The sequence below is a fragment of the Mytilinidion resinicola genome (genome assembly GCF_010093595.1).
Source record: "Mytilinidion resinicola strain CBS 304.34 unplaced genomic scaffold BDZ99scaffold_3, whole genome shotgun sequence".
In the NCBI taxonomy this organism is placed as follows: domain Eukaryota; kingdom Fungi; phylum Ascomycota; class Dothideomycetes; order Mytilinidiales; family Mytilinidiaceae; genus Mytilinidion; species Mytilinidion resinicola.
Window position 1 is genome coordinate 1,094,948 of NW_022985439.1, and position 22,543 is coordinate 1,117,490.

A 22,543-nucleotide genomic window follows, 5' to 3' on the forward strand; every position below is an offset into this window, starting at 1 on the left:
CTTTCAGCCAACCTCCATCTCCACGACGAGACGGGCCATCTCTCCACTCTGCCCTATTACGCCGGTATTGCATCCTTGAGATTGTTGCTGCAGTCTCAATTGGAAGCTCCGTTGCCATGGCGAGCAAGACTGCAGTCCTGTACGCTTTCCTCGCTGGCACCCTCCGCTATCGACACCGTCAAGCTAACAACCCACCACCAGGCGTCTGTACCGCCGCTCGCTGAAGCTTTCTCTCGACTGGGCCGTCCACAGGTACCTCTGGCGCGGCCAGGCCATCTACATCCGGGAGCTGTTCGAGGCCAAGAGGAACGTCACCGAGCCACGCCAACTACGAGTACGTCTGCGCAGCGATACTCCGATTCTAAGATCCACAAGGAACCTCGACTGACACGCTCAAGGCTCTCATACAGGAGACAGAGAATCTACTGGAGAAGTGGAAGCACCCGGATCCGTACCGCCCACCGACGGCACCTGGAGGTGAGGAGACTTGGGGAGCTGATGTGTCTGATGGGATATGGGCAGTACTGACGACAACAGGATCAAAATACGAACGTAACCTCCCGGCTCCGATTCTTGATCGTACGTTCCCCCCCCTTTGAATGCTTGATTACTTGCTAATGTTCGTGCAGCTCCTCCACACATGACTCTCTAGACAGGAGGATGGTGGTGATGTGACGGGTGCACGCTCAGTGTAATTCTCAGCGTGCTAAGCATCGTCGGCAACGGCGTGTACTTTAGACACGCTTACAGATGATGGGTCAACCCGAACTACGAGGACATGACCGTTCTTTCGATGGTCATTATTCCGGTGCTCGAGATACCTACATGTACATACAGCCGCACGGGAATTGAGAGGATGAATTGTAAAATCATATATGCATTATGAGAGTCAAATATGGTGCACTGCGTTTGTTTTGATCGAAGCCATGATGATGAAATTTGATAAAGAGTATATCAAACAGCGGCGCATCTACACTACAAGACGGAAGCACAGCTTTCGTAAACCATTTCAACATGAGCCGACATGCCAACTCTCGAACATCTATCTTGTATGCGACAGTAATGGTCTCGCCTTCATTCTTCTGTGTATCAAAATCCCAATTTAGTCACTCTTTCCCTATGTATCCGGACGGTGAATCTGATATTGACAGCCATCTCATCACTGCTATTTTCTACCCCTCTTAGTTTCAAAGCTATAAACTCGCTGTCTCTTCGCAGTGCTCTCTTGCGCAGGAGGCTGCTAAGATATGAGTGCCGATTTCATTGCTTGCCCACGCGTCTTGTAAGTAATTGGTTGGATCGCCTTGAAATGCTTCCATGATTGATCAATCGTCTAACCGCTATCAAGGCACAGATCGATCTTAGAAAGTCCGAAATGGGTTTATTGCTCGTCGTTTTCTCCGAATTTCCGTCTCAAACACGCCAAATCCGTCACTGATTAGATCGGGCTGTGGAAGCAGCTTCCACATAAACCAACTCTATCAAACTATGGAGCTGGCGATTGCTGACTTCCATGCGCATTTTCCGTCCGTTCCCGAAGTTTGCGGTCGTAGAGCCAGTTCGTTGAATTGAGCATTCACAACAAACTGGTGGCGTCCTTACCCGACCCGGATGCTTTTTTGGTTGACTGAAGATGCGCCTTGAGAAAAGGAATCAGCATGAGAATCAAAGTCAGTTTGAAGTCAATTCACATTCAGAAAAACACGAGAAATAAGTGGATATCAGTGAATTCAAGCTCGTAATACTTCATCCATTGCCATGGACGTAATGTACAGCCTTTGCAAGCCCTGTGCAGATAAAGCCGTGACCCCCATAGTTACCAACCCAAACCCCGATTATGAAAAAGCAAAGAAAAGACCCCCAAAGCACGCCAGAGAAGAGAACCTATAGTTCCTGGCTGGGACCCTTGCCCTTGGTGGTCTTCTTGGGGAGGAGGTCTGGATGCGGTTAGTGGACGCGCATTGAATTCGGATGAGAAAGGACGTACTCTGGTGAATGTTGGGGAGGACACCGCCCTGGGCAATGGTGACGTGGCCAAGGAGCTTGTTCAATTCCTCATCGTTGCGGATGGCGAGCTGGAGATGACGGGGGATGATGCGAGTCTTCTTGTTGTCACGGGCGGCGTTGCCAGCCAACTCGAGGATCTCAGCCGCTAGGTACTCGAGGACAGCGGCGAGGTAGACGGGAGCACCTGGCATCGGAGTTAGGAATGCGCGATTTGAAATCGGGATCGAAATGACTCACCAGCACCGACACGCTGGGCATAGTTGCCCTTCCTGAGGAGACGGTGGACACGACCGACGGGGAACGCAAGACCGGCCTTGGACGAACGGCTGAGATGGAGTTAGAACCGTGACCATGAATCGCGATGGAATGAGACGCGATTGTAAACGCAGGACGCGTCCAAAAGACGTAAAGACGCGTTGGAGTCGCAAACGGGTGATGAAGGCGATGGAGATGAAGTGAGGGGAGAACTCACGATTGGGCGCTGGACTTGCTGCCGCTGGCCTTGCCTCCGGATTTGCCTCCAGTCATTTTGAGAGTTGAGTGGGCGATTTGGCTTGGGTGGTGGAGTTGGTTGAGTGAGCTGGATAGCGGATGCGGTGCTGGAGATGGGTCGTGGGTGAGTTGATGGAAGAAGACGGCGGCTTCAGTGGGGGGCGGCAGCTTATAACTGCGGGCGGGCGATTGTTGTGGCCGCGAGATCACTGCCTGCCGGGCTAGCGTGATCCCGGGCGCGCAGGCAGGAGCGGCCTCGCTTAGCGAAGCAGTGCGCCGTGTGGCAGGCGGGATCACAACAACAGCTCGCGCCCCCCATAAGTAGCCGCGTCCCCCGCCGTCGACGACTGTTCCTCTTCCTTCATCCACCAATCCATCACCAACCGCTCGACCACCGCAGCTTCATCTCACCCCATCACCACCAGCTCTTGCACTCCAACTTACCCTTTTTTCGACCACCACTCCAACTCGCAAAATGCCACCAAAGGCCCAGAAGACTCCCACCACCGGCGGCAAGGCCCCGGCTGGCAAGGCTCCCGCTGAGAAGAAGGAGGCTGGCAAGAAGACCGCCGCGCCGTCGGGCGAGAAGAAGAAGCGCACCAAGACTAGGAAGGAGACCTACTCCTCCTACATCTACAAGGGTGAGTTTCCAGTCTGCTTCGTCGAGTCTTTGCGACCTGGGCTCTGCGCAGCTCGGTCGCATGGCCTCTTCGATCCAGATTCATCGGTCGCATTCATTGTCCATCAAAGCTGACGCGTCTGTTCTCTAGTGCTCAAGCAGGTCCACCCCGACACTGGTATCTCTAACCGCGCTATGTCCATCCTGAACTCCTTCGTCAACGGTATGTGTTTTATCCAGATCTGACTCATCTGTGCGATCAAAACTGACTCTGCATCCAGACATCTTCGAGCGCGTCGCCACCGAAGCTTCCAAGCTTGCTGCCTACAACAAGAAGTCCACCATCTCCTCCCGGGAAATCCAGACCTCGTACGTCTTATCTCGGCCTCATCACGCGATTCCATTTGCTAATCCGCATCCAGGGTCCGGCTCATTCTGCCGGGTGAACTCGCCAAGCACGCGGTGTCTGAGGGCACCAAGGCCGTCACCAAGTACAGCTCATCTACCAAATAGATGCATTGACGGTTCGTGGTTGGGAGTAGGTGCTTTTGGGAAATTTCTGTTATCTCGGTCCTTGGATCGAAGGATATTCAGGCGGGTCTCCGGGGGTGACTGGTGTTCTGGGTCTCTTTTTCTTTAATCATGCGAACACGGGACGGTTTTATCAGCTTTGTGCGTTCCCGGGCCAGATATGTCTTATGGCCTGACTATTCTGAAGGGGACTCGCATCCGGGTTGTACATTATACCTCAACAACCAGAAAGGAATCCAAGACTTTCTAAACTTCATTTGATTTTCACTTTGCTTTGAGTGACTTTGAATTAAATGCTTTGTTCTGGGAGTCGACTTTGATATTTAGATGGGTTGAGTTCGATCCTCTACCTCTGATTATTGAAACTGATATCGTCTCATCGAAGTCGCGACTTGACGTCTTGAATTTGGGCAAATCCAAAGTTCCAGCGCCTGCACCATGACAGAAAACTCATCTAAAAAGCCAGCCATTAACCCAACGATTAACCCAAATTCCATAGCTCCAACCACTCCATTCCAACGTTTTGCCAAAACGCGAAATCGACACGCTCAGCGCAAGTGCCATGATGCGGCTGACCCACAGCTCCAGCTCCAGCTCCAATGAACGTCACCAGCGAATCACCGTCTGCACGAGACAACATAGCTCCTCGAAGTACCATCTGAGGACCGCGCGGGCACACAGGAAACACAGCTCGTCAAGTGTGAGAGATGGTAGATGATGGGTGATTACGACAAGCAGCGCCCCTACCGGCCCTGCCTGTTCCTACTACTTCTAAGCCACGATGTTATTGCCTATCCTATCCTTGCCCGACCTTTCGCCCGTGAACCCAGCCAGCTCTATGTAGGCAGCACGCGTCCAACGCAACCCTGAACGCCGTCTTGAAGGAAGAAAGAGAGAACACACGCTACGACTCCGGCTTCCCAGGCGCCTCAACAAGGACGGGTGCCTCTGGGGTAGGTGTGTCGACTACGACCGGCGCCTCTTGGGTAGGTGTATCGACGACTACAGGTGCCTCCACGGTGGGCGTCCTGACCATGACAGGCGCCTCCGCGACAGGCCTCTCGACAATGACCTCTCCCTCCGTGTTCGCGCTCGCAGCGGCACTCGCCTCGCCCCAGTCACTGCCCTCGTCGTCGTCATGCTCGTCAAAGCTCTCCACCTCGTCGACTGCGCCCGCGCGCTCCTCGGTGCGAGGCGGTGCTTGGGGAGCGATGTGGATGATGGCCTTGCCCTGCGCGCCCTGCACCGTGGCGCGCCAGTCGGCCCAGTCGGCCGCGTCTTTGATGAGGAAGGCTACGAGCATGGACGGGTCCATCTCCTTGATGTCGATGCGGCGCAGGCGGCGCGTGTGGCATGTGTCGACTTCTTCGGGGGTGAGGGAGTTGGGGGGCGAGGGGTGTGGGAGGAAGCGGCGCGTGTCGTGTGGGTCGAGGTAGAAGAGAGTGTTAGCTTGGGTGCCGACGAAGTAGTGGGAGGCGGAGGGGCGACCACTGTTGGTGTTTTGTTAGCATCTGGGGTGGAGGTAAGGGAGAGGGCTTACCCGGCGATGCCCATGGATTGGGGCATTTGCAGCGACGCTTTGAGCGAGTTCCAGTATGCGGGCGTGATCTTGTCTATGCCGAGCCGGGTCCCTATTAGTATGAGTGTAGGGTGGAATGTGTCATCTTCGTCTTTGGCGATTTCGAGGAAGCTATCTTCATAGACGTCGGAGCCGTCACCAGTGATGTAGACACGCAGACCGGCTTCCTTGTGCTCGTTTGCCAAATCCCTAAGACTTGTGAGCTGTGTTCCAGAAAGGAGCTCATATAAGACTCACTGTATACATCGTGCGGTTGCAGAAGGCCCAAACCATTCTCCAGGGTATTTCCCGCATGCTATCGCTCCGCGCTCAACGAATTTGTGTATCGAGAAAGGCGCTTTGGGGTCGTCGGCGAATAAAGATAGTACGCGGCGCTCTTCCTCGTCGGTAGAGGGATTATGGCGTCTCCATGCTATAGATACCAAGTTAGAACGTGCTTCTTAAGCTTCGATAGAATTCATACCTCTCCCCAGCCTGATATTCGCTAGAGCATTTGCCAATATACACTGTCCTGACCTAATCATACAACCAAATCCAGTGTCCGATGTGAAGCCGCTCTGGTTCAGGTTCTGTAATCGCACCCGGAAGCTCATCGCCGCCGTAGCCTTTGGGTCCTGCGACCGCGGCATGGGCTTGAAGCCTGACCGGTATGTCATCCATATCCTTGACTCGAAGTCGTCCAGGAAATCCTGCGGCCATCCGCCATACACGCTCGCCGAGGCGGGGTCGACGACGGGCTTTGGGATCTCCACCTGCTTCGCCGGCTCCTCGCACTTGGCGTGGATCCAACTGTCCTCTTCCACGACCGGTGTCTGCTCCTCATCTGCTTTTGTGGTGGGCTCGGGGCTCTTCTTAACCGGAGGACTCTTCTGGGTGGGCGGGCTGGAGGGATGACCGTTGGTGGTAGGCCTAGAGTCGTAGCGGACGCCGAGACACCATATCGGAGCGTCGTCGTCGTTGACGGGCGGCGGATCGTAAAAGGTACGGACTATGTGCCTCCCCACCCGTTCTACATTATTCATGTTGCGTCGTGTGGTATGGGTGAGCTCGGAGGCGGGGAGGGTGTAAGGGTAAGCTGCGAGAGTATTCGTGGCATGCAGCGTTGGCTATTAAGAGGATCGAAGAGTGTCAGCTATGACTGAAAAAAGGAAGCATACATCTACGAGGTCAGTAGAAAGTGCCTTGGTGGCAGGCAGATGGCGACGAGTGAATACAGCGGCGGTGTTGCGGAGCTGGAGCTATGGGGCAGGGCGGTGGTCATTCGGCCATATGCTGCCTGCCGTCTGGAGTGGAGGGGCATTCCACAATTCTATCCAAAGCTGCCTCGAAGAGCATGCAGCGCAGCCTCTCGCATTTGCCATGGATAGCAGAACAAGCAGCTCCAGGATACATACGGGCTCCCTCGAATCCGAATACCGCTGATCGAAGGCAACAGTGAGGTGTGCAACGCGAACAAGCACCAGGCGTTGCAGGCATTCATTGGCCGGCCTTTATCGATAAGTCTGCCAGAGTCACTCGGAATTGTCGACGACACGCTTTGTCGTCCTACACTATCGCCGCCTGATCTCGCCATCAACGTGCAGTCCGACCATGTCGAGAAAGAAGAAGGCAGCCTTCCGTCCGAAGGCCAGTGGTCCTCCCACCTCTGTGCCGCGAGGCCCAAGAAACAGACAGAGCAGCGGCTTCCGTCCTTTCGCGCCGTGTAAATCTCTCTCTTCACGTCCTTGATGCCATCCCGTTAAATGTAGTCTGTAGCATCCCACACGCCTTCACGCTTCACGCTCGCCGACGAGGCCCAGCACACAGCGCGCAACCCCAAGTTCTGGAACACAGACCAGAAGCTGCGGTCCAAGCAAGTAAACTTCGTGAGCGCGGGTCATCTGCACGGTGAACAGCCCAAAGACATTGGGGACACTCGGCGTGAAGATGAAGACGAGGAAGGTACTGTGGCGGCGTCGTCAACACCCGATGTGGCCATGGCAAGCATGACTTTGCAGTCCGACTCGTCTTCCTCCCCCGACACCCCACGCTCTCCACCCGGTCTACACACACCGGCAGACGACACACCAGCGCCAATGGCCGACCCAGCCCCCGCCGACTTCTTCGTCGACATGACCGGCGCCCAGGCTGTGCCCACGGGCATCCCGCCGCCGGTTGTGAGGGCCGCGTCGCCAACACCTTCGGATTCCAGCGAAGAGGTGGTGCTGTTCAAGGGCAGGAACAACCTTCAGAGCAGCGTCACCCCAGTCTCACCAGCGGAACCAAGCACCACTCGCCGCGTGCCTCAGCCGGCCAAGTCGGTCCCTCAGTCCCAGAAGCCTTTGCCAAAGCTCAAGGATGCCAACCCGGCTCCAACCGTGGCCAAGCCGGCCAGCAACACAGCAGACCGCCTTTCATCTACGAAAGGCAAGGAGAGCGATGAGGAGATCCCGTCTCTACTGCTGCGCAATCATGCTATGGATACACCGTCATGGGCCAAAGGCACAACGCCCTGGGAGCACAAGAGCAAGCCAGGAGTTGGCTGGCTGGAAGGTCGTCGTAAGAGACCGAAGCGGGTTTTCGACCCAGATGCCGTTGACAAGGCTGCGCTCAATGACTACATGGATAATATTAAACGACAACAACAGCTTGGAGAGTTCGAGACGCCCGAGTACTCTGCTTTTGCGCAACGCCCCTTGGCGCTAGCAGACGGGAAGGGCTGGCAACCAGAGGATTCGGAGGGCGTTGAGCAACCTGTTGTACGAGAGAAGACCTCCATCACATTTGTCCAAGAGACGGCAACTGTAGAACCGGACAATGAGGCCGATCCGGATGAGTGGGACTCCGTAATGCTTGACGACTTCGAGAACAACAGCACATCGTCAGACGTCGAGGGCCCCGTTGAGCGTATTCTCTCCAAGAGAACTCGAAAGAATGGTCTATCATACCTTGTCGTCTACGAAGGGCGCCTCACGGACGATGCTAGATGGCTCCCTGCCAACTATCTCACCACAGAGCGCGATGTACAACTCCTCTGGGACTTCGAGACCAAGCTTCAAGCGAAGGAAGGGCTTCAACGTCAAGCCTTGGAATCAAGTGATAGCGACTTTGACAGCAGCGATGACGATGATGACGAAGACGCCGAGGATGATTTCCAGGACGAGAAAGACCTGATTGCCCGGAGACTCGAGAGCATGACAGACGAACAAATCGCGCGTCGGTTGGCGAAACAAGAAGAGCTTGGTCTTGGTTCCGACGAAGTCCTTCTGTTCGAAGATGACTCTGCTATGGACGATGACATGGAGCAAGAGGAGAACAATATAACGAAGTCCGCTTTCACCTCCGTCAACTCATCCAGCAGATCTCGAAAGAGAGGCGGCCGCGCCAGAGGAGACTTCCCTTCGGCATCTCTTATGGCGGACGTCCTCGAGCAAGATCCGTATGGTGGGTTTGACGTCATGGACACAGAACGACCGAGTTTGAAGAAGAAATCTAAGGGTCGCCGTGGCCAGTTCCCGGTTGAGATCTCCGATTCCGACTTGGAAGCTCAGATGAGGTCTATTTGGGAGGCTGATCGCCGCAAGAAGGCCGAGTACAAGAAGGAGCGTGAGGAGCTCCGAGCACAGGGTCTCCTGGGAAAGAAGAATAAGGACAAGGCCAACCTTGCCATAAAGTACAGCGAGGGCTTCACAATGGCAGAGATGTTGGAGGAGATTCGGGAGTTCTTCATCTCAGATCATCAAAGGTGCGTCTGACGATGCCTATTCTACGTTCGCTACTAACTTGCATAGCCGCGCGTTGCCACCGATGGAAGCCCACGAGCGTGCACACATCCACAGATTTGCCAAGAAGCTGGAGTTGACGACAAAATCGGTCGGCGCCGGTAAAGATCGCTTCATAAACCTCTCGAAGAACACCCGCACCCGCCCTTATAAAGAGATCGAATTCAACAGTATCATGTACAAGTTCCGCTTCCTCAACAACCACCCGAAGACTCCGAAAGGAAAAGTTGCCCGGGTCAGAAATGTCGCCAAACCCGTTTTCTCCTACAGGGATGGAGATGTCGTTGGTGCCAATGCTCCGGAGATCGGCGCGGAAAATAAAGGCCACGCGCTGTTGCAAAAGATGGGCTGGACCAAGGGCATGGCTCTCGGTGCCCTGGAAAACAAGGGCATCCTGCAGCCTATTGCGCATACCGTCAAGTCCGGCAAAGCTGGCTTGAAATAGCCGAAATTGGTGTCTTGATCATCCACTTTCTCTTCTTCTACTCAGCACTTCTCAGAGTTTCATTGTCCCTGGAATGTCTGTTCTTTCTGAATATGCATTGGCTGGCGGTATTTGGCTTTCCTTCTCTGGAGTGGCTTTATGACTAGACGGCAAAGGCTCTTTTTCGGTGAGAGGTCTTGCATGGCATGGGTATTTGTCGGGGACGGTAATGACGAGACGGACATGACTATATGCTCTTCGCCCGCGCTCTCGCTTAGGAGTTGACGCGCGTCTTGTTCTGGTTGCGTTCTCTGTGGGGTGACTGGAAGTGCGTTGATGGTAGGTGTGGAGTGTGGAGGGGTGTGTGTGAGATGATTGATTCAGTGCGGAAAAGCTCTGCGAGGAGTCTATCTAGAAGAACAAAAGAAAATCAAAACACGACGTTCAGTGTCCTTACATGTTCTGTGAGATTATATGTTGGTTCGAGGTAGTGGCGATCGTGGTACGCCTTTGGTCAGTGATTGAGGCTCTCCCCGCAGAGCTTTTGAGGCACTATTTGGAGTAGTCGGCATCCGCACCGCGTCTTTAGGGCATGAGGACTCATCCATCACATACAGTAGAGCTTTAGTAGCGTGTTATCACACATTTTGAAGTTTCTAAAACGAAGATGTTAATGGTACTTATTTTTCCCGTTCTTCGAGTCCGTTTTGAATTCGAAAAGGAGTCCACACACGCTTTTCGATTTCAAAGATCTCAATACTTCCAGAGTCCATTATAAGAGGTCCGAATAAGCCGACTCGTTTGTCCACTAAGCGATAAATCGTAGCAGTGGTGAGTTATAGGGACAAATGGGTCGAGAAATCAGGTCTTGGCATGTCACTTTCGGGGGTTTCTTGGGAAAAGGAAGGCGGCGAGGAGGGGGTTCGGGACTCGAGGTGGGGCACGATGATAGATGTGGGTGTTAAGAAGGAGATCGCGGAGTTTGGTGACACTGCTAGACTATTGGGAGGGCGTCACTTGAAATTTGCTTCACTGCTCAAGCACGCATAAAAGGGCCCGTGCGTCCAGCCGACGTCGACACAGATAAGTATCATCTAGCGTTCACGCGGGGCATTTAAAAGTAGCACTATGAGGTGTCTCGTGTGTAGATCTGTCTACCGCTGTTTGGAGAGCTTCAATGAATTCATAGATAGCCTAAAGTGAAGAGATTCCATCACTCTCAAATACATTGAAGCACCTTTAGCAGTGGCAGACAGGTGTACACACGAGACAGAATGCTTTTCACTCCAACACATCCGCCCAATTCCACCCCTCCGGCCCCCACCGCTCCTCCCACAAACACGTCACCTCCGCCTCAAACAAGTTCGTAATCGAGAACCCTTTGCTTCTTACGCTGCGTAGCCGCTGCAACACCTCGTTCTGGTCCTCCACGGACCACGCTCGCGCCGCGGCGACGCGGAGAGGGAAGAGGAACGCGACGCCTGTGAGCCAGGTCTTGTCTAGTGCGAGTTCTGTCAAGGAGAGGATTGAGGCGAGATGGTGTTCGACTTGGGCGCGCGTTAAGATCGGGAGGGAAGGGGGTGGGACGGGGAAGCTGGAGAGGCGGTAGTCGAAGATGCCGGAGAGGAAAATGGAGACGGCGTGGTAGTAGATTAGGGAGATGAGGAGCTGGAGGTCGGTTTGGAGATAGGCGGGGGATTCTTTAGTGGTAGGGAAGCGTTGCTCGATGTGCTGGTACCAATTAGAGAGGCAGCGGCGGAGGCGTAGACCTTCTGCGATGAGAGTGAAGCCGTCGCCGTTATAGACAGGTTTGGAGGGATCTGGATCTGTGAAGTAGATGGCCCTTCAGGAGTATTAGATATCCGTGAACGTGCAGTTCCGTGAGAAGAGCTACGGTATACTCACTGCATACACAGCACCGAGCACTCTAGCATTAAGTCATACATCGCCTCTTTCGGGTGCCAACTCTCCACATCTTCCTCTCTTAATTGCTGAGCCAGTCTCACCCACTCCGGCTCCGCAAGAAATGTCGCATCCTGATATATCAGCGCGCGCGAAATCTCAAAGATCCTCAGCGCTAAGAACCGCTCCCGGCCTCTGCCTGTTCTGCAGCACTCCGGGCCTTGAATCTGCAGTAGATGTGAAGTTCCGTACAAGAAGTGCCTCTCCCAATTCTTCTCATTAGACTCGAGCATTAGCTGTGACGGTTGGTTAGTGCCTGGTATCTCTTGCTTTGATCTTTGGCATGGACGTAAGCTACCTCGAAAATACCGAGAAAGACAGTCACCCAAACGGTGCTTTCCCGCGCAGCCAGCTGATTCTGCGATATCAACTCCACCCTGACCTCTTGCAGCGCGCGCGAATACGACGATAGCGCTTTCTGCCGCAGACTGACTCCCCGCTCCGCCGTTGGGGCAGAATGCGGCCTGCGGCTACGATCAAGTGCGGCCAATGCGATGGCTACGTCCTTCAACGCGCTTGACTGAGCTATCATCTCCGACAGAGAACTAGGTAGGCTATTCCATGCCTTTCCACTGAAGTCATTTGCCGCGAGGAAGACGTTGAAGAAGTGGGCGACGTGTTGATCGGACGAATCCGTCCAGATATCCACGTGACAAGCCGTGGGAGGGAGCACAGCATGCTGGACTAGAGTCTTTTCCCCTTTTTGAGTTGCTTTGGCACTAGTTTGAGGCTGAGTGAATACGACTGCTTTACTTCTGGGCTCTCTCCCTGCTCCGGCGCCGGATGCTGGCTCGCATGGTTGACAGGTGCGGACGCAGTATGTGCAAGGCGTTGACATGGAACACTGCAATTCGTTAGTAACATGGCCGGTATAGTAAAGATGTTCAGCATGTTCACAAACCTTAATCTTTCTGCGCTGACACGCTTTACACCGTCGGACTAGGAGGCGTTTGTCGAGCGGACCGATGAGCGACATCGTTCGCGTTTCTTTTCGAGGCAGGCTTGATAGGCGCCATCTCGAAGGGGTATTATATAGGCGCACCTCGCATTTCTAGGCCCCCTCGGGCTGTGCTGAGATTTAGGGAGAATTGGCTCAAAGGATAGGTCTGTGCTGCGGGTTGGCTGTTGGTCAGGTTCAGTCAACTCGGCTGCTCTTTTGACAATCTCACCTATCAGATGTCAATACCCGAGAGCTTTGTCAAGCTCTAGACTCGAAGTAGAAGTAATCGAGCGCGCTGTTCCACGAGTCACGTACTCGCTTCTTCGTCACCACCTTATACCTGGAAAATGTTACGAAGCGGCTAATGGAAGTCTACCAAGATCTATAGCTAGCAATGTATCGGATCGCTGTAGAGAGGCCTCAAAGCGGAGCTTCGCCGACTGTTGATATGTCAGTGTACTCCACTATTACGTGAAAACGCTCCAAGTAGTCAAGTGGTGTACCACGAGCCGCTTCGCAGTCTACTCAGTGTCCACCATATGGCTGGGCAAGACGCGAGAATGCTGCTCAATGAAGCTGCAAAGTCCTGCGACCGAGCAAAGGAATTTCTACCATGACAGTATGCCTTGACCTCAACGACCATAAAAGGACGGTAAGCTGCCTTTAGTATCGTCATTGGCCACCTATCTTTACTCCTCTCTCTCAGTTTCCCCAGTCCAACAAAGACAAAATGCTCTCAATCCTAGCGCTTTTACTGCTGGCCTTTTGGTCTCCTACAGCTCATACAGTCTCGCTCGGTCGATTCCCCGTCTCTATCACTTCCGCTCAACTCAACGACATTGCTCGTCTCGACCCCTTTGCGCCTAAGCCACAGCACCGTACTTTCATGGTATCGATATTCGAACTAGTTGAGCACGACTGCAAAGCAATCTCATCCCCATATATGCCACCCCTAACAGCCGCATACGAAGACGCCAAATTCTCCGCGTACGGCGTTCCGGAAGGCACCTTCCCAGATCTGACCATCAAAGTATGCCAACCGACGACCAAACCCTTGTCCAACCAACGCACAAACAAAGTGGTCCTCTTCTCCGGAGCCCTAGGAACATCCCGCTACCTCTACAGCGCCCTCATCGCCACCGTCGCCAGCAGAGGCTACACCATCATCGCCGTCGACCACCCCTACGACACCGACATCGTCGAGTTCCCTTCCGGAAAGACCATCATCGGACTGAACCTTACCGACGAGCAGATACCGCTCGCCGTCGAGACCCGAGCGAGGGATCTAAGCTTCGTCCTGGACCACCTTTCTCGTACTACGAAAAGCTGCCCCGGGAGACCGATTCAGGCAGTTGCTTTCAGCCACTCTCTCGGCGGCGCCGCTGCAATTGCTGCTCTCCGTGATCCTCGTATCCTGGGCGCCCTGAACTTGGATGGTAGCGTGTTTGGTCCAGCCGTCAATGCTTCGACGAATAAGCCTGTGCTTCTCTTCGGCCACGATGGGAAGAATCGCACCACGGATCCGACTTGGGGAGAGCTGTGGCCGCATCTGAGTGGCTGGAAGGCTGAGGTAGAGTTGGTGGGGAGTGCGCATTACTCCTTCAGCGACTGGCCAGTGATTGCAGACGAGGTTTTTGGTGGCGTTGAGAATTTGCCGGCGGAAGCAGCAGAACTGATCGGGAAGATTGGAGGAGAGAGGATGACGGAGATATTGGGATCTTATGTGACAGCGTTTCTGACATTGTCTTTTGGAGGGAAGATCGATGGATTGTTGAAGGGAGAAAGTAAAAGATTCCCGGAAGTGCTTTTTCTCGAATAGGCAATGCCTACCTACTGGATTATGTATCTATGTCGTAAAGGATGTAGACTTTAGATTATAAACATGTAAAGGCAATGGTGGTACAATTCATTTCTGAGAGTTAAGGCACACCATTTTAATACCGCTTGGGATACCCCTATGAGCTTTCAAACCCCTGAACACCATGTAAATAATGATGCAGTTGATATTTGAGCACCTTTTTGACTGATCGGCTATATGCCAGCTGGGCTACTCCCCACAGTGGTATATAGCGAGAAAGAGAGAAGCCCTAGCAGTATTACACCGAACTCCCAAATCTATGACTTAATACTTCATAAATCTCATTCGTGGGGTACCAAAAAAGGAATGAAAAATAAAGTTACCACTTAGAGAAGTAAAGAAGTTCACACTTGACCATTTTAGCTATCCAGCCATCTCCACCCGCCTTAACAATCAACTAATGCTCATCGTAGTGATCTCCTTGTTGATACCGGAGGCTAGTAAGCTTCGCGCGAGAGCTTCTCCATGTCGAAGACCTCCTTGAACATACTCGACAGAGAGGCCCTCAAGTCCGCATGCTTCTTTTGGCAAACTTGAACAGCTTTGTCCAGTTCACCATGGTCATGACTACTCGGACGAAGCTGGACATGCTCGATGTTAGAGAATGTGTTGAGGATGTCCATGATGGCGTCTTCAATCCGTGACTGAGGCACCTGGTTATCGAAAAACCCTTCTTCCCAAAGGCTAGCTCTGACGTACACATTTCGCAGTTTTGGAAGTCGTTTCACTATGCCTTCACAAATGTGCTTCCACCCATTGTCGACCCCGAGGGGTTTGTGGAGAGAATAGTAGAACAGCCACGGGTGAGGTTCGATTGCAGAGTCGCGACATCCGATGGAGACATTGATGTAAACGCTGCGAACCAAAGAAGCCATGTCGGGGTGGATAGTTTCGATGAACTGAAGCCCGGCTTTTGGCAACTCGTTCTTGAAATCGAAGACGAATTCGGTGTAGAGGACCTCGACAGCCTCTGAGTGGATTTGACGGTTAACTCTCAGGAGCCGAGTCATCAGTTCTGTGCCCCAGTAGACGATTCCCATGTCGTCCTCACTAGAGTCTCTCTTGTGACGAATGTCTGGACGAAGTACTTCGATGATTGGCCGCTTGAACGGACTGAGCCACGCGGGATCCAAGTCGCCGTGAGGGTGCTGAAGAGCATAGTAGTAGATCTTGAGACGAATCTCGATCGGAAGTCGAAAGAAAGAAGAGTCTGATGAGTTGCCAGATGATTCCAGGGTGTTTGTGCTCACTCCAACGGCCGTCGATTGTTTCGCGATGGCCTCCGGGGAATCCAGCTCCATAGGTTGCGTAGAGAGGTCTTGCATATCCATTGAGAGATGGTCGATGTCTAGCTGTGACGTTGACTGAAGGTTATCAAGCTTTCTGCGTTTGCGAGCTGGTTGGAGACACGCAGTCTCTGTGGCAGAAGGTGACGACATGGAGCGGCGTTTTGGTGGTAAAGGCCTCTAGTGGAAGACGGCTTTCAGATACTCTGAAGAACAAGGCCTCTCGCTTGAGCTGTAGGTATGAAGAGAGACTTGTGAGGTGATGGACTCACACGCTACGAGGGAGTGTAGTGGGGTAGGTTGTGCTTTGACTGTAAAGACCGCGAGGAAGAAAGACGACTTCCAAGGTTTCCGAAGAGATCACTCCTCCACTTGCCCCGGCTTTATTAAGAGGTCTGGGGAGGCAATGGTATCACACGGTTCGATGGAGTGTAGTCCGCGGTGCCATGGTTCAAGGTGAAGTCTACCATTCGCGGGCAGGAGCGAACTAACCCGATTAACTCGACACTAGTCGTTTTAGGCACCCCTGTCGCTCCGGTGAATGTGCAACCCGTTATCAGGCTGCCGCAGTGTCTGGACACAAGTGTATATTAGCTTGTGATCTACGATGCTTCTTAAAGTTTCTCGAATCAGACCAGAATTCTGGACAAGATATAAATAACTTTATAAGGCGAGTTGGTGATGCTCTAACGTTCATCGTCTATTCTCAGTCTTTATATAGTTCAGTATCTAAATATATATACGTTAGCTAGATACTAAACCCACCCCCTAGTTCTTCTTCTCCATCTTCTCCATCTCTTCTCTCTCCCCGGGCAAAAATATTTCATGTCCACTGCCATTCCTAACCCAGAAACTCCCCACACACCCTATCGCGCTCACACCCGCCACCGCCCACCACGCCAACCCCACACTTCCCTTCTTCAACCCCATTCCATTCCAATACCCCGCCACTATAGGTCCGATCGTACGTCCTGCTGTACTAACACTCTGCCCGACCCCGTGAATCGTCGCAAGAACAGACGGGTGTGGCGACGAGTTATTCAAGAGAATGATGGAGGCTGGCAGAGCGAAGGTACGAGCAGCGACCTGGAATGTGAGGACAACGCACATGCCGGCCCAGATCCAGAAGCCCGCGGCGGGGCCCGGTGGCGGGGTAGAGGAGGGGAGGAGGCTCAGGTAAGGCGCTAGGGCGTAGGCCGCGGGGAAGAGAAAGAGAGACAGGCGGAAGCAACGCATGAGGCCGTAGCGGGCATTGGCAGCAGGGTAGAGGAGGAGCTGCATGGCGAGGCCGACGAGGCCGAGGATAGCGAGTGAGGCGCCGATAGTAGGAGGACGGAAAGCAAGGCCACCGGCGAACTGGAAAGGGGTGCGTTTTGAGAGGGTGGAAGAGGTGGTGCTCGGGCGAGAGGTGGAGAGGAAGATAACCCAGAGACTGGAGAAGGCGCCCATGTGGAAGTCGAATATAGCGATTGTAAGGAGCGTATGAAGGACATTGGATGTCCATATGCGTTTGAAATGTAGGATTTGGGCCGATTTTGGAGGGTGCATCTTATCGTAGTGAGCGCTGACTGGAGATTCGAGTTTGTCTTCCTCGTCCTGATGACACGGAGCTGGAGAAGATTCAAGCGGAAGGTAGCTTTGAAATTTACTCGATCTTAGGATGCCAGTGATCCCATTCCACATCTCGAGGGTATAGGAGTTCTTTCCTTGGCGGAGTCTTGCTGTCGGAAGAGTTTCTCGCAAGCACATGATTACGAGAATTGCTTCTGAAAACAGTAGGAATGCAGAAAGGAGACTAGGTAGCGCATATGGATACTTCATCATCCATGCTACACCGGTGGCACCTCCATAAATGGAATTCTGACCAAATTTACTAGAGAATGTTGTAGCTGGATGCACCAGCAGGCCTCCGACAACTGCATCTAGTCAGCACTTCTGGTTTTCAGATCAGACATCTGAAGGGTGATCAAAATATGCAAGCATACCGGGCCCGAGGATGTTCGCTACATTGAATGCCACCGGCAGTAATAGAAACGCCCTCGAATGGTACTTCTTCTCTACACACTCGGCAACTATGGTCCGCGCCGCGCCCACCGTGCCATTAATCGCACCACCTAGCATCCTCCATAACGTTGCCTGCCAGAAAGTCTCGGCAAACCCAACTCCAATGCACGAAATGCCAGTGCCAATGAGCCCAATAAGGAGAACATTCTTTCTTCCAAGCGCCGGCTTATCCGCCGCACGCCCCCAAAGTATCGACGTTACGATCTGAGCAGCTGTGAAGCTACCCTGAAGAATTCCCGCTTGATGTGAGATGGTAGCTTCTGGGAGCATTGGATCGAATGAGCGGAGTTGGTGGATCATATACGACTGCAAGCTCGCCATCTGCCAGAAGTCGACGAGACGAGAAAGTGCCAGGATGGCGAGTTGGTCTTTATTCGGGATGGTGGCCCATGATGCATCTGCAGGCTTTTTCTCGACCACTGGAATAGGATTTGTCGGCTTGCTGTACATTGGAGACTCGGTCACAGGAGTAGCGACGAATGTACTCTCAACTTGCTCCTCAAGGTTCCCGGGTTGACTGAGGACGTTTAGGAGTGGTCTGGCATCTGACTGGTGGCGCATGTGGACTTTTGAGTTGGTTTTCTCATGGAAAGCTCCGGAGACGCTGGATCTGGGCGGACTTGGGGGAAGTGTGTTTATGGATTCCACCACGTGGTGGTGCTGTTGGCCGTCCATGTCTAGAAAGAAATGGCTGTGGCTGTGAAACTAGCACTGGCTCACACCCTCGGGAACAGACTAACGAAACGCTTGACGACCGCTGAGGCGCTGTATGAAGCAGGGAATCAAGCGGCTAGCAAGAAATGCATGAAGACTAGGGAAAAAGCGAACGCGTATACAGGTTAAGGGAGGAAATCGGCATGAGAACGTGAGAGCAGGACGAAGAGAGCGACGTAATATTTCTCCGCACGCTGACGACTGCGATGCTCTTTGACATCGAGCAAGGGTAGACGGATGGGTACTTGGTGTGGGGCTGGCCTCGACTGGAGCAATTCACTGACAGCCTTGCCACGCCACACAGGCCATACAAAGCTATCCCATGCGCCTACAGCGGCGGGAGTCGTCACCTGGGCCTGTCGGCATATTATCTGAAGCTTCAGGGGGCGCGTAGACTTACAGCCCCCCCCCGTCGAGCATCTTGAGTCTGACGCGTTCCCTGCCGCAAGTGGCATCCACGCCGTCAGTGCATTTGTGTCTTCATCACCCTCGCACAACGTGAAACTGGCTCTTAGTAGGGCTGCAGCCACCCAGATTGTGATACCGGTGAGCACCCAGGATCCTGCCAGGTCCAGAGAAGCAATCTAAGCTTTTGATGCAGGCCCAATGGCTGTGGATAGTCGCTCTATTTGGCAGCTGGGTGTGGCACGCTATAGATCAGCACCGTAATTAGCATGTCGCTGGCCTATCTGTCTGCAGAATGGTGAGAGTGCTGCAAATCGAAATGAGCATGCACCTTGCTCGTTCGTTTCAATGATAAACAATGGACGAAGGATGAGGAAGCTGAGTGGGCTTCTGGTAGAGTGCGATCGGCTTGTATTGATGGACCGTTAGGGGAGCAGCGGCACAATGCGTCTGTGAATGGAAGATTGGCTGTAGAGCCGAATACATGTTCCGGGCTATGGGAAGAGGGGCTCTGGAAGTAGCGGATTGATGAAGATGTGGTAGTTTGTGGGTGGAGCTGGATGCTGAACTCTGCCCTCCCTGGAAAATCCGTGCGCCTTCATAGAATAATAGAGACGCCAAGATATTTACTCAACATCAAGATGATCTAATGTACACATTTGCATAGGCTTATGCTACCATATAGTAATAGTAACTTCAGACACGAAGAGTATCTCTAAATACGTAGGTATCACGAAAACGCCATCAAATGCCCCGTCCCCGCCCCAAGCGCCATGAACTCCATCTCACGCTTTGCATCGTGAACAATCATATACTAAAAATGCTACTCAAGCCTCTTCTACTTTCATATAGCTTCCCATTACTGGGCTCCTCACTACCTGCGTCTGCACGAATTCGTGCGCCCTTCTAACGCTCTTTCGCGCTGTGTGTCTGAAAAAGAGCAACACGAATCCCGCCACTGCAAACACCACTAGGGCTGCAGGCCAGCCTAGCCCTACAAGCTTCATGTTCGGCAGCAACACATCGAGGTAGTATATCGACGTGTCGTAGCCTCGAGTGTAGTTTGCGCCGCGGTTGCTAACCTTTGGAATGAGTTTCTCGAACTCTTCGCCTTTGTCTAGTGGAGGCACAGGCTTGCAATGTCGTTTGTCGCAGAGATCGCGGATTCCCGTTGAAGGTACGAAAGTCTTTGAGATTGAGGATCGGGCGAGGGGCTTGTGGTTCTGGTCAAGGGCTTCGGAGAAAGACCACATCTTTGCGTACGGGATGTGGTACTCGGTTTCAAAGCCAGACTTGTCCTTAGTGCCCGCTAGCTCCCACGGTCCTTTGGATGAGTCTGAGACGTAGAACTTCCAACGCCGGACTTCAGTCGCACCGTTCCAGGACGTGTAGATCACGAGATCGTTATCATCAGTGCCGCTGAGAGAATATGACCATATGGCGGGCTTGCTAAGAGGTTGCGCTTTCCATTGGAACTTGTTGCAGCGATAAATATTAACATTTGAACCCCATTGAGCTAGTTTGCCGTACATGACAGCTTCTCCAGAATCGAGGTGCTCCGAGTAATATGCATGGTCGCCCCATCCGATGAACACGTTGTTGGGAGAAAGGATTTGTAGATTCCCCTGAGAAGCGGCTACGATGCCGTTACCATCTTTTTCGGGAGCTAGCCATTGGCGTATTCTAGAGGCCTTCTTTTCAACGTGGTTGATTGCGATGATTAGCCCGCGCGACTCGGAATTGGTTCTATTCGGTCCGTTGCTCGCATTATCAAACATGGAGAGAATCGTGTGGGTTTGGTTCTCGTGCACCCACGAGGCATGATGCTGGCTCGAAAAGTGTAGGTTCTCGTTTCGGAATGTCGGGTTCGCGCCATTCAGCTCCCACAGAACACGACCGCTTTGGCCTGAGATCTTGTAGACGGCAGCCATATGGCGTGCAGAGATCAGGTAATCTCCATCTACGTTCTTGTCGATGGAATTGATATGAAAATAGTCCCACGGCGTTTCGGCAGTCAGTCCATCACCATTCGTATCCGTGGAGCCAGCCAGGGTATAGCTGAAGCTTGGTGCAATGTGGTCCAGCGATCTCCATTCGAAGATTAGGTCTCCAGTTTCGACGTCGATTTCCTGGAATACACCGTCCATGATCCAGCCAACGCCAGGCCCAATCCCGAATTCGGCCAAATCGAATTGGCGTGGTGAGTATACGGTGACTAGAGCAGACTTGCCATCGTTGATGAGCCGGAATTCGTGCATGTCGGTAGACGTAGCTGATCCAGCTGCCTCGACGGTTTGGACAACGCGGTAACGGTTGTCCATAATAACGCCATGTCCTCTCGCATATCCATGGTGTTGATGGCCTTGGAAGAAGCAAAGATGGTCGCTGCCCTTGTATTTGCATACTTGGACATTGTGCGCAGTGGAAGATCCTTGTGTTGCTGCTCCAGACCATATCAATTGCTAGTAGCACAGTTAGTAGTTGGAGATCATAGCTAGTAGTTCGAACGTACGCCGTTGTTGTCGTAGATGTACGGCCCAGAGTCAATATTGCGGTACGGCGCCAGGAAGATGTAGCCAGGTGTGACATACTCCAGCCTCAGAATCTCTAGTGTGACAATAGGTGCACTGATCTCAGGTCTCTACAAGGAGTCAGAACATCGAGGCTGTCTCTAGAGGGGTAGCGGGGTGTATACCGAATGGAAGATGGAGACTGGCGATGAGGCATTATCAGGTGTCGCAGAGACAGAAAGAAGCAGAAGACTGGGCACAGAGAGCAAGCAAAGTGCTTGCGGTGAAAAGAATGAAGCGAGCATTGCTCTTCAGGTCACGGAAACACGGCGTTACGATGGTTGTGAGGTTAGTCGGAAAGATGGCACAACTTTCTAGAAAAGATCATGCACGTCAAGCAGGCCCCTCGGCCCTAGCCCTCGAGAAGCCATTTCCAGGATCTGCCTTATCCATCTATCCCTGATACCGCAAGCCCGTCGGATGATAGGCAAGGCAACGCCAAGGCTGTTGATGTCGCTCTCCAGGAGACATTTGCCTGCATGTGGCAAGAGTTATGGACAGCTGGCTAATAAGAGGGCGTCGTCGTTCTATGTGAAGTAGCACTAGCAGATGGAGGGTGCCCCAACTAGCCAACTGCCGCTTCAGAGGGTGGATCGTCATCGGCTGCGCGTCGTTACACACTGTCCTGGTTTCAGTTCCGCTATTGCAGGCCGCGGGAGTTTGGCACACAAGATCTTCTTGCTTTCGAGATAGACGGTCCAGAGATTGGGCGGAAACAGGATGAGCCTGTATGATGCGGCGTCGCCGTAAGGAGGCCGAACTGTGGAGGAGTGCACGAAGACGAAGCAATTGGCTCTGCAGCCATCAGCGCACGTCTCAGCCAAGACAGCGGAACCAGGGGTTAAAATGATGCCAAGAGCGTCTTCGTCGTCCTCCCGCCCCACATCGGCCGGTCCGTGACGCTTCTCTCAACGTACGATTATTGTCACCGCATCATTTTCTGGCGCACCCACTGCGATCACCCTTCTCAACTGAGTCACGGGGCTTATTGCTATCTGCAAGCTTCCAAGGTACGTCGTCCTTCCGCAACGGGCATCTCAGCCTATCTTCAATCTACTGCAAGGCCCCTGCTACATGCCAAAAGCGGCAGCACATGTGGTACTCTCTAAATTCTGGAAGCAGGAGGTCAATATGCCGAGTTCCGCAGGCTGTACCCCTAAATCTGCTTGTTACAGTTCTCAATGCGACGGGCGGTACCGTGTTTACTCTGTTCGCTCAAAGATTCACATCATTGCAAGATTCACGTCAAGTCGCCGGAGTGATCGCCGCATTTGGGTTTGTAGAATGAATCACATGTATTTATCTGCAAAGATCATGTCTAGACGCCACAT

General features: G+C 53.0%; 9 protein-coding genes across 9 annotated transcripts; 4 read left to right on the forward strand and 5 right to left on the reverse strand.

Annotated features, from left to right (window-relative positions):
- Nucleotides 1-116: 116 nt before the first annotated feature.
- Nucleotides 117-1,028, forward strand: BDZ99DRAFT_566807 (uncharacterized protein; the record flags this gene model as incomplete). The annotated part of the gene is made up of 5 exons (XM_033727624.1): nt 117-139; nt 202-334; nt 399-477; nt 538-579; nt 630-1,028. The coding sequence occupies 5 exons, from the start codon at nt 117-119 to the stop codon at nt 650-652; spliced, it is 300 nt and encodes a 99-aa protein (XP_033581846.1). The 3' UTR covers nt 653-1,028.
- Nucleotides 1,029-1,767: 739 nt separating this feature from the next.
- Nucleotides 1,768-2,574, reverse strand: BDZ99DRAFT_458854 (histone-fold-containing protein). The gene is made up of 4 exons (XM_033719014.1): nt 2,480-2,574; nt 2,245-2,333; nt 1,988-2,191; nt 1,768-1,937 (listed from the first exon to the last, which is right to left on the reverse strand). Exons 1-4 carry the CDS (start codon nt 2,533-2,535, stop codon nt 1,885-1,887), a joined length of 402 nt encoding a protein of 133 aa, XP_033581847.1. The 5' UTR covers nt 2,536-2,574; the 3' UTR covers nt 1,768-1,884.
- A 309-nt stretch (nt 2,575-2,883) lies between these two features.
- BDZ99DRAFT_458855 (histone-fold-containing protein) lies at nt 2,884-3,836 on the forward strand. The gene is made up of 4 exons (XM_033719015.1): nt 2,884-3,140; nt 3,270-3,341; nt 3,400-3,487; nt 3,541-3,836. Exons 1-4 carry the CDS (start codon nt 2,975-2,977, stop codon nt 3,629-3,631), a joined length of 417 nt encoding a protein of 138 aa, XP_033581848.1. The 5' UTR covers nt 2,884-2,974; the 3' UTR covers nt 3,632-3,836.
- A 717-nt stretch (nt 3,837-4,553) lies between these two features.
- On the reverse strand, nt 4,554-6,250 carry BDZ99DRAFT_515650 (uncharacterized protein; the record flags this gene model as incomplete). Its single annotated transcript, XM_033724992.1, has 4 exons — nt 4,554-5,139; nt 5,190-5,417; nt 5,466-5,640; nt 5,692-6,250. The coding sequence occupies 4 exons, from the start codon at nt 6,248-6,250 to the stop codon at nt 4,554-4,556; spliced, it is 1,548 nt and encodes a 515-aa protein (XP_033581849.1).
- A 545-nt stretch (nt 6,251-6,795) lies between these two features.
- BDZ99DRAFT_566811 (uncharacterized protein) lies at nt 6,796-9,911 on the forward strand. Its single transcript, XM_033727625.1, has 3 exons — nt 6,796-6,930; nt 6,984-8,952; nt 8,999-9,911. The coding sequence occupies exons 1-3, from the start codon at nt 6,819-6,821 to the stop codon at nt 9,432-9,434; spliced, it is 2,517 nt and encodes an 838-aa protein (XP_033581850.1). The 5' UTR covers nt 6,796-6,818; the 3' UTR covers nt 9,435-9,911.
- Nucleotides 9,912-10,694: 783 nt separating this feature from the next.
- BDZ99DRAFT_485431 (uncharacterized protein) lies at nt 10,695-11,907 on the reverse strand (the record flags this gene model as incomplete). The annotated part of the gene is made up of 3 exons (XM_033722711.1): nt 10,695-11,233; nt 11,326-11,611; nt 11,674-11,907. 3 exons carry the CDS (start codon nt 11,905-11,907, stop codon nt 10,695-10,697), a joined length of 1,059 nt encoding a protein of 352 aa, XP_033581851.1.
- A 1,021-nt stretch (nt 11,908-12,928) lies between these two features.
- On the forward strand, nt 12,929-14,134 carry BDZ99DRAFT_566813 (PAF acetylhydrolase family protein; the record flags this gene model as incomplete). The annotated part of the gene is made up of 2 exons (XM_033727626.1): nt 12,929-12,967; nt 13,022-14,134. The coding sequence occupies 2 exons, from the start codon at nt 12,929-12,931 to the stop codon at nt 14,132-14,134; spliced, it is 1,152 nt and encodes a 383-aa protein (XP_033581852.1).
- A 2,018-nt stretch (nt 14,135-16,152) lies between these two features.
- On the reverse strand, nt 16,153-17,973 carry BDZ99DRAFT_434816 (MFS general substrate transporter; the record flags this gene model as incomplete). The annotated part of the gene is made up of 2 exons (XM_033717460.1): nt 16,153-17,375; nt 17,445-17,973. 2 exons carry the CDS (start codon nt 17,971-17,973, stop codon nt 16,228-16,230), a joined length of 1,677 nt encoding a protein of 558 aa, XP_033581853.1. The 3' UTR covers nt 16,153-16,227.
- A 1,496-nt stretch (nt 17,974-19,469) lies between these two features.
- On the reverse strand, nt 19,470-21,283 carry BDZ99DRAFT_379084 (uncharacterized protein; the record flags this gene model as incomplete). Its single annotated transcript, XM_033715133.1, has 2 exons — nt 19,470-21,104; nt 21,155-21,283. Coding segments are annotated over 2 exons (1,764 nt in total), but the record flags the coding sequence as incomplete, so codon positions are not given.
- Between the last annotated feature and the right edge of the window lie 1,260 nt (nt 21,284-22,543).